General features: G+C 37.5%; 1 protein-coding gene across 6 annotated transcripts in view; it reads right to left on the bottom strand.

The window, feature by feature from the left end:
* Positions 1 to 1,268: 1,268 nt before the first annotated feature.
* SYT9 (synaptotagmin 9) overlaps positions 1,269 to 16,643 on the bottom strand; it is a 68,610-nt gene continuing 53,235 nt past the window's right edge. For 2 of the 6 annotated variants that reach the window (XM_067296166.1, XM_067296169.1), the window contains 4 exons: positions 11,208 to 11,328; positions 9,988 to 10,159; positions 9,219 to 9,348; positions 2,678 to 3,129 (listed from right to left, as the gene is read on the bottom strand). In XM_067296166.1, coding sequence (XP_067152267.1) covers positions 2,971 to 3,129; positions 9,219 to 9,348; positions 9,988 to 10,159; positions 11,208 to 11,328 — 582 coding nt within the window. In that variant the 3' untranslated portion in view covers positions 2,678 to 2,970. Of the gene's footprint in view, positions 1,500 to 2,677; positions 3,130 to 8,489; positions 8,647 to 9,218; positions 9,349 to 9,987; positions 10,160 to 11,207; positions 11,329 to 16,643 lie in introns of those variants that run through there. The other 4 variants (XM_067296168.1, XM_067296170.1, XM_067296171.1 and 1 more) reach the window with 4 other exon arrangements.

The following is a 16,643-nucleotide window of genomic DNA, read 5'->3' on the forward strand; positions in this document are numbered from 1 at the left end:
CATTCCACCTGCTAAACTGAAAATTACAAAAATGTATAAAGATCGGTATAGAATTTTGTCATTATTAAGGATGGATTCCCACACAAAGATATTTTTATTAGCTGTTTTTCTCTTTTGGGTAAGAATCTAACACTAGCTGGCTTATTGACATTTCTGAAACTTTTATTTAATATTGAAGTTGCTTTGGTTAGGCTCTTTGGATTAGACTCTCTGTTCAGGCACTTACATGTTATAGAACATTTGTAGATTTTCCCACTTGTGTTTGTATTGGAACATAAATTCACTGAATGTTATTTGCAAGTTATTAAGTGTGTTAAGTCCATGACCTTTTTGATGGTGTGGTGCACCAGACTGAAGCATGTGGTAAATTAATTTGGAAATGAGAAGTGCTTAAGTATAGCCAGCAAATTATTGGATGCTGTTAAAATGGCAAACGCCGATCAGGGTGGTAAGAAGTGTTACTTGAAATAAACTTTGTCACTAGTAAGGAACAACTTCAGCTCTCAGTTCTGAGTGCTGGAACTTCCTCTTTGCAGAAGTAGGATTGTGAGGTTAGGATATAGCCCTAATCAATCTGTGATTTTGTTTCAAGGCAGAGAGTAGCTTTTTGTTTTGTTTTATTTAGAATTTCCACCAAGAGTCTTATAATAATTTGCATGTTGCTTATATTAGAAACTGCTGTTAGGGCTTACCACAACACAGTTCTAGCTCATTCACAACGTTGTCAGACGTGAATGGAATTACTTTGTGGTAAGTATATATAACATTATATAACTCACTTTCCTGGAAAAGTTACTTGCAAAGTTCAATAACTTTATCATGGCTTTAGATGCAGAGGTTCTGTCCTATTTTTTTGTGGCTCCATGATTTATTAAAAGGCTGTACCAGTCGGCATTTCTATTAGTTTGGCTTACAAAGGATGCAAACTGGACAGAATTAATGTATGTTTTTTTTCTGCTGATCCCATCTAGAAGCTGTTGGATACAATATGAATCAGATTGTAAAATAACTTTTCAGAACTGGCTAATCTAGGGAAAGCTACTTTCTGAGTTACTGATTTCTTACGGTAATGGCTTGTGTCTTAGGTTATTCAGGAACATTGTTTTTGCACCATCCATCCTCTTCTATCACTTCAGGTTATTTTTAGAATTTGTTGATATGAAGCAGGTCTTCCCCGTGTGGAAACTCATAGTCAGCTGCCAGTAAAGCTTGTTGGCAACGAGGTATCTCCCTGAATTTTTATCTCACCGGATATTAACTGTGCAGGTTCCCTTGACTTCGCAGGTTCACCATTCTGTAGGATGTCTTATGTGCTATTGACTAGACTTTTTCAATGTCGATTATCAACCATCTGCTTGTCACTTTCAGTTCAGGAACAGTCTTATGTGCAGAGGCTGTTGCAATCAGACATTCAGCTGTCCTTAGTTAATGGAGAGTTCCATCTCTCTTGTTATCTTACCAAGTCAGCTCTCTGGAGCATATACTTTCCTTTTTCGTATCTGTATGGAAAGCAGAAAAACAGTCTATTTACAGCCTATAGGTGTTACCATGATTGAAGATAATATCAAATTGAAAACTACAGGACTGTTTTCCTTTCTTCTGCATCTGTCTGTAATCTCAAATAGTCCCAAGGAGAGAACAGAGCTGCATTAAAATTCTTTTTTAGTTGCATGAAATTATTGTTTTGTGGCCACAGTTTGTATGTCAGTGACCCTTTATTAATGCAGTAGATGCAAGCAAGCTGGATCTTCCAAATGAGAAAAGGCTGAACTTATCCCTAAAGAGCCAGAGAAACTCTTCCTTAATTAGATGTGCATGTGTAAGACCTTTTCTGATGGATATGCAATTTCAGTAGGTGTGAAACAAGAGAAGAATGTAGCCTTTTAGGTGCAGTTTAGGTGCAGTTCAGTGGTCATACGGTCATACTTCTACAAATGCTTTTCCATTTGTTTCTGGCCTCTGCCAGTGGACTCCTGGGAACTTCCCTGAGGTACATGTCAGGTGTTTACAGGAAGGATGCTAATTTTGTTAATCTGCCATGCTAAATACTAATTCTGTTAATTTACCACACTGTCACTCAGTAGAAGCACTTCTCTAACCTCTTTATGCTCTTCTTAATAGTAAATATATGCAATTCATGTTTGATATCTCTAAAACTCTTTCTCTAATGATGATTATGGCCATGGGATGAAACAAGGGGGGGTGTTTCTGTATTCAAAACCTCAGATCCTGTTTGAGTGCTGTAAAGTAACAGCCATGTTAACAACTTTGTCTCTCTGGTATCATTTATTTTATCAAAACAACATCTATGGAGAAGAGTTGAGTTAAAACACTTCCAAAGTGTTTGCTGGGACTTCTTTGAATAATGACTTAAACATTAATGTATTAAATACAAAATAGGAAAAATTACAATGGCACATTTTCTTACAGAGTTTTTATTAAGAACAAAATTACTTGTTCAGACTAGATCTATATAAATAAATCATAGTACATTTCTTACTTGTGTTTAGAAGATTGTAATACATATTATAAAATTAAGAAACTTTTATCCCTCAAACCATCACTGCAAAAGGAATCATGCATTATTTCTACTAAACAAACAAAATGCCCAGATAATTGAGAGAGCCTTAATACAGGTGTGGCCCTACTCTCCAAAATTAGACATGAAACAGAGAGATACAACAACTGTTTATTGAACAAGAAAGAATAAAGTATAGTACAATGTTCATGTGATATAAAAAAAAAAGTACACCAAAACAACACATCTCTCTTCACATACCTTTGCAATGGATATTAAAAATGGCAGCTGGCCAGCATGCAACTGAACAGAACATTGCAGGTTTACAATGGCTACATTTGAGCAAAGGAAGGAAGAACTAAAAAAAACAGACAAAACAAACAAACAAACAACCCAGATGCTTACAAGTCCTCTTGTCATCTTCCCCTCTGTGCCAGGTGTGCTGTGTTCAGTCAACAGTTGAGGTATATCCTGATGATACCTTTCCTGAGTAGTGTCTCATCACTGCCATCTGGATTAGTGCATTTCACGGACCTTGAAGAAGATGGAGGTCCTTTCAGAGAACTGCAGGACCCTGGAGTACTTGCAGCTGTAGTTCCTTGCCCAACCCACTGTATTGGAAATTAACTTTTAATGCAGCTCTTTAAACTACTCAGCCTGGAATGTGCAGTGCCATTACAAGATAATTCACACCTTGCACAGCTTGGTTCACGTGCTCTAAGACTGTCACTTCAGAGCAGAATTATGGGTGCAAGCAAGGCCTTTCACTAATTACAGCAAGAATCAAGGTGACGTTAGCATTTTTAAAAATATCTTTTAGAAATTCCATTCTGCTGCCATTTTTCCCATCACAGAGTGCTTTTATTAAATCCCATAGTATTGTAGATTACTTTCCTTACATACTTTTTGCTTCCTAGATAAAAAAAAAGTTATTTTTTTCCTGCTTGATAATGGGCTGTAATCATTTGACAATACATTATTCTAAACAGAAGAAAACCTTTAATTGATGGCATTTCAGACTCAGTCACCTATTGTACGTTTTTCATTTCCTTCTGTTCAAATGAACACAAAATGCATTAACAGTAATATAATTTCAGATAGATTTCTAACCGGGTCAGACAGACTTTCCAGACAGTTTCTAATCCCTTCCCCTTTATTGTTTGCTACTTTTAACCCAAAAGAGAGTTTGCAGCTATTTTGTTTTTCATGGCAAATAGGTCCCCTCAGTGCTCTAATGTTGCCAAGTGATAAAAGTGTAAATATGTCTCTTGTACCTCTTGCTTTAGGTCTTCAGTGTTGATATAGCTACATATAATGCTTGGTGTAAAAAAAGGCTCCTGAGTTTGCTGAAGAATGATTGCCCTTTATTAGCCCTCCCCTCAAGCCCAGAAGAGTGGACTAAAATAATCTTTTACTTTTGTTTTATGTTGTCCTTTGTTGTTGTTTCATCCAAGACTGAATCAGCTCTGGCTCAGTTTGGCTGTATACTATTCAGTTCTGTTAGTGGTAGTTAAATTGGACCACTACTTAACACCTTTTTTGTAATTACTGCTTCTTCTGTTTTACGGATTAGCGGGGGTAGAATGCTGAACTGTGCACTGACTGGTAGGATCAGTCTGAGCTGTGAATCTTTTTTAATATATGCCTGGTTTTTGTTCTGGTAGTCCTTGCTTCCCCAGATTGAGATGCATGATCCACTACCAGGATTACTTACAGGGAAAAATGAAACAAAGCAGAACAGAAACATTTTGTGTTTTCAGTGAAAATGGATGAAGAAATATTCCCATACTCAATTGCAGAAGGGTGGTGCTGTGAGTGTTTTAGCATAAGAATTTCACAGAACTGCCCATTATAATCTGCCTCTGTGTCAGTATCTTGGAAGACTTTCTCATTAACACTCATTGCTTTTTCATAAAAGAACATCTGAAGTTGTGGTTTATTCTGGAAAACTACAAGTAACAGTTTAACAGCACATATTTAATGAGAGAAGCAGGATTAAAATCTTGCTGAGGTGCATTTCTAAGGGATTTCCTTTTCTATTTCAAAGTTGCTGTAGTGGTCATGCAATATAATTGCACATTCACAGGAAATAAGAAAACAAACGAGGGCCGGGGGTTTGGAATTATTTTTATGAGCCCTACTACTAAACCATGTCTGGGAAACAGTTCAAAAAAGAAAGAGTGAACATTATTGGGGTCATGATTATCTCTCTGTCTCCAGTTGCTTTTGTAGCAGTAAATCTTCTGTTCCTTCCAGTGTGCTGTTGCATTATTGTACTAAAATGCAAAGACAGCAGCAATGTACTGGCCCATCAGAACCACAATGTGTAAATTTGTTAGCAAATATAGCATTGGTTAAGTGGACTATAAAGGTGAAGAATGAAATATGCCAATATAGAAAATAACTATCATCCCACATGTGCTGCTATTATAAGGCAAATATTTTAAAAAGCATATAGTAATGCTGCAGCCTGAGTAACGGTTTGCAAGTCGTGAACTGGAAAGCAAGAAGTACGAGAATTTAATAAAAATTAGGTTTTCTTCCTAGTCCCTAAGCCTTTGAGGTGCACTGGGTTCCACTTTAAATGCTCAGAGAACACAGATTTCTTCTTTTGAATAGAACTGGATTCAAAATCATTCTCTTGCTGCCAGCCCCTTGAGCATTAAATAAACTGAGTATGGTAATAAAATCAAAAACACTAGCATTTATAATGATATTACTTTTTTTGTTCATGCCCCTTTGAGTTGCTAGGGACAAATCTTAGAAAGACTTCTACACTCATCTATGGAAAGGAAATGAGCCTGCTGCATAGGTGTTCTCCTTTTTATAGAAGCTATACTCCTAACATTGCCCTAGGAATAGCGGTTTCAGTGGGAAAGCATGCAGCTGCCTGCTTTGCATTCCAAGCAGGGATGCGTGTATCATGATTTGTCCAGGGAATCAAAGAACTCTACTTCAAAAGAGAAAATCCGCCCTCTTTGCTTATGCGTATCTCCACACATCTCCACTCCTGGGAATTGTGTCTGAGTAAAGAGTTCAAGATTTGCCTGAAGTGAGGTTCATGCATGAACAGATATGAGCACTGTACTGTACCACTGGCCTGCTGATACAAAGCAGTCTATCAGCTTCAGTTGAAAGTCTAGTGAAATAGTTTTATATTTGTATATAAATATTACTGTATAAATATTTTATATTTATACAGTTTATATCTGTATTTTTGTTTTTTTCTGGACATGCCCAATTTTCTATTTGGAAATTTTGCTTGGGCAGGCTTTGAAGTGTTATTATGCATGGTAATTTCAGACTGTTCCAGACAGCTGCCATGTCTGGAAATCCTGGATGCTTCACAATATGTGCTGTATGCTATGGCTGCATAGCTTGAGGTTTTTGAAAAACATTAGATTTACAGGACGTATGCTTTATAGCTGCAGTACGCATTTACAGCAGATCCAAGACTCTGTAAAGGTAAAGCTGTGCTTTACCCATTAGCAGTTCTGATCTTCTGGGAGATCCTCAACTGATAGATAGTGATAAAACTAATTTTTTTCTGATTTTGGATCAAATTTTTGAGTGTTTTCTCCAGTCTGTGTAGGCATATTTGTGTCAGCTCAATTGTAAATCCAAAATGCTTGGTGAGCATTCATAACGACATGAAGGAAACGTGTGTGTGCATAAACTCATGTGAACTATGTATAAAGACAAGGGTTCCATACCTGTAAGTTTGTTTCAGGCAAAATAGCGTGTATGAAATACACATACTTTGCATGTGCATTTATTTAATAAATATCCCAATGTAAAAACTTGAATCGGATTCTCCCTGGAAAAGTTTGAAGGCGGAGTTAACTCCATGCATGGCTAAATAATGATCAAAAAATTATTCCAGAAGCTCTTGTTCCAGGACATAGATTTCTTCATGTGAAAGAGTTTAGTACTTCGATATATTTGTTCAATGGTCAGAGTTTGCCAACGGTTACAATATATTGTCATGTAAGATGGCCCTGTTAGTTCTATTACAAATCATAAATAAGATCTTCACAGGCATCATGTATTTGGAACAGCATTTTAAAATGACAGTTTGTGCCTGTGCACACTTAAATGTATGATGGAGCATAGCTACCTGTGATATGCTTCCAACTTTTTGCAGTCCTATGGATACAACTAAGAAACATAACTGGAAAATTATTTACAGAGATTGAGGACTAACAGCCTCCATGTTATATGGATGGTTATTTTCTTTCTAAAAGAACATAGTGTCATTGCAAATGCCATATGTATCTTGTTCTCACCCAACAGAATATAGCTTTTCACTTTTTCAGATTTGAGGATTTCTGCACGGAACCATATTAATTTTGTTTCCATATAAGATGAAAGGAGGCACCAGCTGAGACTGAGGACACAACTCATCATCAAAAACAAATGTCTGATGACAATCATTCTTGAAAAAATCGATTTACCAAGCTATCCATTGCAATACTGAATCTTTTTTGCAAATACAAGAACCAGGTTTGTTGCTGTTTCAGCTACTTTTTGGTTTTCATTGCTGTTGCGTTGCTTGTAAAATCTTGGTTAGTTTAATGAACAGAACTTATGACTTGAATTTGGGCAATGCTTATGACCACACAAATAATTTATAGGTAGAAGTAGAGTCAGCTGACAAATTAATGCTACAAGTGGATAACATTGCACTGTTTGAAACCAATAGCTCTTCACACAGTAGAATACTGAGGGTCCTATTCAGCAAATATTCAGGATCCTATGACTGTGGCCACAGAGGTTTCAGAAGCTCTCGCTGAGTCTAATTCTGATTCAGGAACCAAAATGATATGCTGTGTATATATTTCTCTGCACAGCTTGGATGCACTGGACACCCTCCCCCACTTGATTCCTGGGAAGGAAAAAAATATGTCTCTTTTTAGCTCCGTGACATGTAGTGATTCACAGTAATGACATCTAAAGAAGTTAGCCAGGCATGTATGAAAAGAACAGGATGCCTGTAAAAAGGGAAGAGCTGTCAAAACTTAACTGTGGGCTCTGGCTGCAATAAAATTTATTAAAGGGGTGAAACAGGTTGGATATAAGGATGTAGCCAACTTCTGCTAAGAGACACTTCTCATATTCTGGGAAATAGTAACCATTACAATACTCCTCACATGCTTTGTCAAGCTGCTGCTATCACCGCTTGGCTACAGCTGGCAGCTAGGTGATGCGTTTTCTAAGCCCAGCTGCCAAATGCTCATTTCAAATGTGGCACTTCAGCCAGTAGCTAGCTTCTCATTGAGGACACAAGCGTATGGACAGAGCCCCCCGCTTTGCTGGAACTGTTCTTGGTGCTGTAATCTTCTACACTCTTCTTTGGCAGCATGTATGTGTGTTGGCACCACCCATGTTCTGAAAAGGCACGGTGCCTTCCAGCTGCAGTAGAGTTTGTGAGCACTCAAAGGTCTTTGTGCTGAAGACTGCACTGCTGTGGTTGCCAGGCACCAGTAAATGTAATTGTGTATGGAGACACAGCACCACTGTGGTATTTTTGCCATTTTGTAGCATCTTCCCATTGTCATTTATTGAACCACCTATAGCTAGTGTTTACAACAAAGTAAATAAAGTCCTCAGTTGCATTCTAGTAACATGCCTGCACTCTGGTGCATACAGTATACTCATAGAGGCTGCCAAGTACTTGCTTCTGTATATTAGGTGTTTATGGCATTATTCCTGGCTTAGTATGACAGTCTTCTCTAGCCTTCAGCAGAGGGGTAACACTGTGGGTGTTCATAAACATAGTAGTTTCTTCTGAGTGGGGTTACTATCTGACTTTAGCCAGTGATCGTAACAGTAAAAGTAAATCATGGTAACTCTTAGGAAGCAATTTAGTTAGATCTTTGATGAATTTTTGTGTCTCATGAATCAGGGTTAGCATTCTCTGTATTGGGAAGGGAGCAAGGGTTAGACAGAGGGATTAAAAGGACGTGTTTACCCCACTGGACTCTGTGGAATAGCCCCTGAGGATATGGCTAAGAAAGAGTTCAACAGGAATGCCAGATTTCTGCTGAATAGGTTATAAGGGTGAGGAAGCCTCTTCGGCAGCCATCCAAGCGCAGAAGACCTGCATAACATTTCTGCTGAATAGGGCCCTAAAGACAAAAAACAAAACAAAACAAAACAAAAAAACATAGGAAGCTTGAAAAGCTTTTCTGATTGTGTGGCTTCTTATTAACGCCTCAGATCTCCAGAGACACTTAAACATTTTTTTTTTCAGTGCAGTTAGACATTCCTTGAGATGTGCCAGTGGCATGGATTTAGTGTTAGTAGAAGTCAAATTAGGTTGTTCTATATAAAAGCAATAGATCTCTGTTTGGTCGTTCCTTAAACAAGGCCCATTAATTTATGTCAATTATCAGTGAAAGCTACCCAAGATCCTATTTATAAAACAAAACCAAACCCTTTATCCAGTGTATAATGTTTGGGTTTTCATGTGTATGTTAAAGGTAGAAAGACATACTTTCTGCCCCCCTAAAATTGAAAGGAGCAGACTTTACTTTCGTATTATGCTTGACTTCTAATACTGGTGTTTCCAAGTCCTTTTCTAGGATTTACTGTATATGTGTGGATCTTGTTTTTGTTCATAAGATTTTATCCAACTTTTAATGCCATATGGAAGAATTTTCACAATTTTAGTAAAGGGGAAGCAAGAAATAAGTCTTACCTCTGCAAGAGGATGCCAGTGAGCAATGGGTTTCCGAGGGTACGAAAGCATTTCATTCCAGTGGTCGCGACCTAGACTTTCTGCATCGTTGCCTACTTGACACACTCCAATGACCTCATTGTGACCTACACTGTGAAAATGTTCCATAATATTTTTTTCTTAAAATTTACCTTTAGAACCATAGTACTTACATATTTTATTAAAGACATTAGTCAAGGCTTTTTAGAATTAACTCTTGCTGGGAAAATGTAATAGCCTATAAAATATATAGGTTTGCTCTTTGCATCTTCCAGCTAATCAAGATAATTTAATATTTTCCCCATTATAGCATACACCGTGTGTCTGCATGCATTTGTGCATCTTATTTTTGTATGAAGAATGTAGGAAGTTCTTTGTTTGTGTTCTGTAATTAGTTGCAAATATGAGTAAACTCTGAGCCACAATTTTAGAAATGCAAGTGTGTCTCTAAGGAGTTAGCACACTTGCTAACAAACAGGAAATCAGTGTGTGGACAGTCTGATTATATGTTCGGTCATTTCCATCCTGATAAATACATATGTAGATTAGTTATGTCAGTTATAGATGCAAATCTGTATTTTAAAATTTGGGAAGGAAGTTCTGCCTGAAAATTCAAGAAATTTTAGTCTTCTACCAAAATCATCATGACAAAATATTTTGTTTCCCACATAGTGGGAAAAATAATAACTTTGTTCCTGGATACAAATGTAAGCCAACAGATATTGTTTTTTTACAGCTACAGGTATCTCACCGGTCATAATCCATAACAGCTATCGACAAGTTAATTTGGTCAATATTTTCTGGAGGGACGTCAAAGACTATGGCTTCATTGTAAACAGGATTAAGGGTATTCCTCTTGGTGGAAGTTTTCCTTTTCTTTAGTCGCCTTCCTTCACACATTAAAGAAACCTTCACATAGGGATCTGTGTGAATCATAAGAACATTGGTTTTCTTTTGTTGTTTTCTAAGCAAACACAAACAGAAAGTAAAGGGAGTTATCTTCTTGTATGCCCATACCTGCTTGCAGAATTTGTCACTTGTACCTGGGTGGAATTTGAGTTTATTTGTTAAAATGGACTGCCTGGGAGGCAATGGACATTCTGATTGAATGCTTATAATAAACAATTTAGGTTCAAGAAGCTCCTTGTTGTGTACTGACTTCTCAAAGGTATTAAAATATCCACTGAATTGTGTTATATGTGACTGTTTTGTAAACAGCCTTTGTATCAGCCTGTTTAGGACAGCCTGATTATTTCTTCAGATTTGTAAGACATGCAGAAGATGACAGTATCGTACACATTAGGATTTGCTGATATATGGCTGAATACAATTACAATTTCAAAGTGTAACAATTAAATGGCTTATATTTCCCAAGAGAATTAAAATTATTTTTGAAGTTTTGAATGTAGTTTAAAAAAATGTTTCTTTGTAGTTCCTTTCTGCAAGCTCTACAACTCCATGCTAGCTGAGTATTGAAGTCTTTGAATGCTTACTTCAATTAGTTTCTTGTTTTCATTATTAAATCTTGAAACGGTTGCTGAAAACAGTTTGGGATGATCATTGTGTTGTCCATATGCCAACAAAGCAGAATTGGCTCAGTGGCTCTTGGAGACTATCCAGGGTCAGTCTGCCTCTGTGCCATAGCCATAACAACTTTCTGCTGTGAAACCAAATTTCCAATGTTATGAACACAGGTTGGCCAACTCTTGCTGTTCTGAACCATGGTGGTTTTAGAAATAATAATCTTGCCCTCTTGCTAAGAGCAGATTATTTTAAGCTCTTCTTTGCAATGGTACAAGCTAAAATAAATTATTTACTTCTCAGAAACTCCTGTACTCAAGTCACTCAAGAGCTTGCACTATAAGGACCCTTCCTCTCAAAAAAACATTCTGGATGTTGACAGAACTGGAGTTCTGTGACTCAGGAGGGAAATAGGTCAGAAATTGGATTGAGCATTAAATAAATTCCTACCTGATGCTCCTGTGATATCCATTGCCTTTAAGTTTCTTGCTTTTATTATTGTAATAGTTAGTCTACCAGCTGTTGGAAGGTAGCAGAGTGAAAACATCAGGTCACCAAGATCCACGTTATCCTGTTCCAAGGAAGGAGAGACAATGTGAAGCAGTAATAAGAATTTTCCCTTCCCAGCAGCCTAAAAGACATAGAGCAGTTAAAGATAAAATATACCTTTGAGGATCTACAGTTATCCAAGCAAAAGCTGCATTCTCATTCTGAAACATACTGCAGAAAAAATAGACACCCATCTGTATACAAGGTTCGAGTTGCTATGTTTGTTGCTAGAACAACATTGTGAAATATAAGTGTGGTTATAATTTTTTAGCAGTCAGTCCTTAGAGATGAAACATATTCAAGTGATGAGGTACAGTGTGAGGCATTGAAAGATCTTTGTTCTGTTGTACCTTTGGTAGTGATTTGGATGTAATGTTGACAGACTGCAGCAGATCTCTCTGCCTTTCCTTCCAGTCTGCAGAAGAATAACCATAGTGTGGTTCACAGAGAAAACATTGGTTAGGCAGAGCAAAGCTTTATGCAACTCTCAAGCTTGCACAAACTCAAATGTGATAGTCGGGGTGAAATCACTGTGGTAATAGGGCAGTCTTTACTAGAAGTAGACTAAGAACTTTACTTTCTGTACCTTGCGCAGACAAGTAAGCTCCCTCAAGCTTTTCCACCTGCTTAGATGATAGAATGATTATCAACCCTTTCCTATGTCAATCAACTTTCATGTTTGGTCAGCTATAAAACTATAAATAGCATCAGAGTTTCAGAAAGTTATTAGAAAATGAACAAACCCTGTTTGCAGTTCCAAAATGTCTCTCTTTTTTTAAGGAAATCCAACTCTTTTATAAAAAAAAAAGGGTGATAAAGGATTGTATCAAATGATTTCTAGGATGTGATTTGCATTTTTTGCCTGAGCAGTGAGGCTGCTACTTTCATTGACCTACCTCCTGTAACCCCAACATTTCATTCTCGAGTGAAAAGAGTTTTCCTGTCTAGCAAATTCAAAGGTAGATTTTGGGTTTTATAGGGAAGGGAAATACAGCTGTTTTGGAATATGCACATCTTTCCCACTTAGTTTGTGGAACAGCTTCTTTCCCAGCTTGAGTTCTTCTGTGTCAGTTTGGGAGAATGTCAGCAAAACTGTCCCCTCAGTGTGGGGAAAGCACTGATTTATATACCAGCTTCTCTAGAGCTTTTTGAAGCAGGGGTTGGGAATGGCCTAAGTGTGATGCACACAGCTATCAGGTTTTATATATCCTCTAGAGAAAGACTATCATCTGGTATGGGGAAAATAGCTACAGCATATGAAGTGTCAGGGAGTGATGACCAGACAACTTCAGCATAGCAGAAAATTAAGTTCTGTGTCTTAATGCTGTCTTTTTCCACTCTGGTATGTAGCACAATCTTTGCTTGTCAGTCATGTAGGTCAAAGTCACATCAAACCAGTCCTTCCTTGGCATAAAATAACAGGGTGAATCAGAGTTTTGAAGAAAACTGCTGATTATAACTAAGTGGCAAGAAAGCAGCTGAATTACTGCAACTATCCAACATAATTTTATCAATATTCTGAGATGCTGCATTTTATTTCAAAGTCACTAGTGATACACTTTGCTTCTGCTGGCAAAGAACAGCCAAAATGTGGTTAGAAACAGTTTCCTGAATGGCGTTTCACCTGTAATGGACTGTGAGCATTAGACGGGGAGGTTTCTTAAACTCTGTTGTTGAAATTGTTCTACTTTGGAGTAACTGGTATTTGTTGGAGTTAAGCAGATACTGGCTCAAGAGTCTAGCTTTTGGGAGTCGGAAAGCCTGCATTTCAGTCCTTCCTCTAATAAATAATTAAATCTCAATAGGCAATAAAAAAGCTTCAGAAAGAGTTAATGAGAAAGGGCCTCTAGCCCTACAGCAAGAAGGTTCTTCTCTAGAGTAGGAGCCATGGGATTTGAACAGAGTTCTCCCACATCCCCATCGAGTTATTTAATAGTGGGGAAAAAGGAGATGACAGATTCCTTCCAACTAATGTTTTCTGAGAAAGGATGGGAGAAGTGTCCCACAGAGAGCAGACTGTGAAAGTCAGTTGCTGTAATTCTTAAATTTGTTTTGTAAATTTAACTTTCCAATCCATTGAAAATATTTGTATTTGTATTTACGTTCCTTCTATGAAACTAAATTCTGCAGCAAAGCCTAACAGGAAGTAGCTAGATGAAAATGGCTGTATTTTTAAATGTATTTGCATAAATTTTGGACCCTTGTCCTGTATTTAGGCGCTTTTACACAGAAATACTGAGTTCTATTTAACAGTGAGGCTGAGTACTTGCAGTTCCCTCTAAGCTGTTGATTCTCAACATCCACCCAACCTCTAAGCACTCCTTCAGTTTTTGACTATGTTGGTCTATGGAACTTGACACAGTCTACAGAGAAAATGAATATCAGAATGGGGATACTGCTCTACCTTGACCCCTTTGCTTATTTTGTGGTGCTACCCTTACTGTTAAGCTCTCCCCCTCCTGACTAGAGATCATGCAGACTAAATCACAGGTAGCAAATTGTTCTAGTGCTCTCTAAATATGAATCAAATAAGGGTCAATGCAAAAAAATGAATGTGCCTATAGCTAAGAGTCTTTAGAACCTGTGCTGGTACCAGCTTTTATCCAGCACATACATACCTGTTACCCTTTCCTCCTTTTTTTACCTCCATCTCCCACACCAAGAAATAAAAGGTGGTGGATGATGTAAAAAGTAAGTAAAAATACCTGAGAACAGCTCCTAAGAGAGTAGTGCTTGTCTCTGAGTAGAATGAGCTAGCTACTGCTTAGACCAATGCCCAGAACCCATGTGGTCACTATATGTGGCTTCATGAGTTAGCAGGGGAGACATCTAGAACAGAAATAATTGCTATGTCATAGAGTCGTAGAATAATGTATATTGGAAAGTATCTCTAGAGGTGACTTGATTCAGCCCTTTCCTCAACATGAGGGTCTTTGCTTTAGTTCCTCTCAGCTCATGTAAACGGAAAATACATGCATTCAGCCAGAGAAACAGCTCTTTTCCTTGTGCTGCTGTTGGAGAGAGCAGCTGTCAAAGAAGTAAAAAGCTGATGATATGAGCACTTTGTCAGTAATAACTAGCTTTTAACTCTGACACAACTCTGTCAACTATCATCTCTTCCACTCTAAAGATCAGTGTTTTGTGCTGGCTGTAAAACTAATAAAGGTTATGACAATATCAGCATAGCTGATACAACTCACCCTGTTTAATGACTCTGCATGGATCATATTTGGAAGTATACCTGCTGCAACACTGACTCATTTTGACTGGGGGAGGATCAAAGTGCTGTTTGAGAAGGTGATGCTCTAAGAAGTCCTACAGACTTAAGTGACGTGAGCACATCCAGAGGAAATTTTTCTTGGCTAACATCTGCTCTCGACTTTAGAGGAGGCATAACTGATCTAAGACATATTCCCAGTGGTCATATAACCTGGGGAAAAGGAAGCAAAATTTTCATTTATCCTTCCCATTGTTATGAAAAAACTTCCAAAATTTAAGTGTAATTCCCCAGTTCTGGGGTACTAAGATTCTAAGCTGTAGGATTCTCTCTCTTTTGCTGTTAACCATATAACTCTGTGGGGGAACAGAATTTCATAAGCCATTTACAGAAATTATTGAGTGTAGCCATATTTTTGCAATTTTGGGAATTTGTCACTGACAAATTTTAACTGAGAGATTATTTTTCATGAGTTGGTCACAAACTTTTAGGCAAATATAGCACTGTTGAATCACTCCATTTTTCCCTGACCACAATGAAGCCCACCAAGCCTCTGTTGTTTTAACTATGTGTATTGGAATTCTTAGATATTTTCAACTATGGCAAAGTAATTCTATATTCAACTCCAGTGCTCCACTTGTTGACTGTGTAATTCATTATGTGAGTACTATAAATGCTTTACTGTAACAACAAAATACCAGAATTTCCCTAATTTCTCTCAAACTTTATCATCCCAAATAAGCATTTTAAAACCTTTTATCATTTCTTGTCAAGAAGTTAGTAGGTAAATGAATTACATTGTTTCAAATACATATTCCAAGAAAAATATATCCCTCTGCATAAATGAACTGGTTAGAAGAGAAGAGATCGTGTGTACTGAATGCAGTGTTAGGACTTATCCCATAAAATATTTAACAATAAGCTTTGCTTTATGTTTGCTAAGTAATCTTTACCTACACTGCTATGTATTTTTTATCAAATGCCACAGTGACAAAATGGCCTCGTTAATACTTTTTCAAAACTGCTTCTGGCATCATACAGGAAAAACATTGATAAATTGGAAGTAAAGACTGTAATCTCTTCAGTCTTTTCCAGCTCTAGAAGTTGTAGGTGTTTTAACAATAGATCACAGATAATTGTGAGATCCAGTCTGCTCCTAAGTCAGTCAATGACAGTAGCGATCTAACCATGACAGTCTGAGAATGCAATTGAAGCAAAGCTTGCAGACAGCAGCTGGAAAGGGACAAACTTTTTGGCATGCAAATCCTTTTTTGAGTCCAAAACAGAGGACCTGTCTTCTCACACTTTTCTTTTGATTTGTAGGGAATTAGCTACTACTTCATAACACTGGTTACCTGGTAAATGTTGTTATTTTCTTGGTACTGAAAAGAAAGAAGTTCTAGCAGGGTGAGCCTTTTGTGGTGCCCTGGACATTTCCCCCAGCTTATTCCTATTTCCTTTTATTGAAGGGTGAGCTTTTTAACTGTTCCAAACATTGTAAACTTTGCTTTTGGGGTTCCAAGGTTCAACTTATGAGGGAATGTTCTTCAAAGGATACCACAAAATATGACTGCACCACAGAATTTACACAGTGTGTACATCTATGCGGGTAAATGTCAGTGGAACAGGTAACGTGTTCTGACTGGTGATTGGTGATGTTGCATCCACCAAGCACAGATTTTACTGTAAATTCAGTTTCTTGACAGAACCAAGCTCTGTGTAAGAGAGCACAATGAGGATTATGGCACATCTTCACTAGTTTAAAATCACTGAGCCACATGGCCTGAGCCATGGATCACTGCTAAAGTTGTGCTGTAATTATCAAGAAATAGGTTTAAGGAACAGAATTAGCAAGCAGAGTTGGTAAGATTTGCTTGCAAGGATTATGTTCCTGTTTGAACAATATGCTTGACAAAATGTGGGTATAGAAATGTTTCACTGCCAGAGACCTTTATTCATTCCTGTTTTGAAAAGGATTTCATAATATTGTAGGTTATCAAGTCATCCATTCGTACATTCCAAATTTGTGGCTAACTGTTTAGTGTGCGTAGTAATACCATACTGTGTATGTTACAGTGCAACCAGGGCAATCCTAATATAACTGGACCAAAAAGCTGTTA

This window comes from Apteryx mantelli, chromosome 4 (assembly GCF_036417845.1).
Source record: "Apteryx mantelli isolate bAptMan1 chromosome 4, bAptMan1.hap1, whole genome shotgun sequence".
Classification (NCBI taxonomy): Eukaryota; Metazoa; Chordata; class Aves; order Apterygiformes; family Apterygidae; genus Apteryx; species Apteryx mantelli.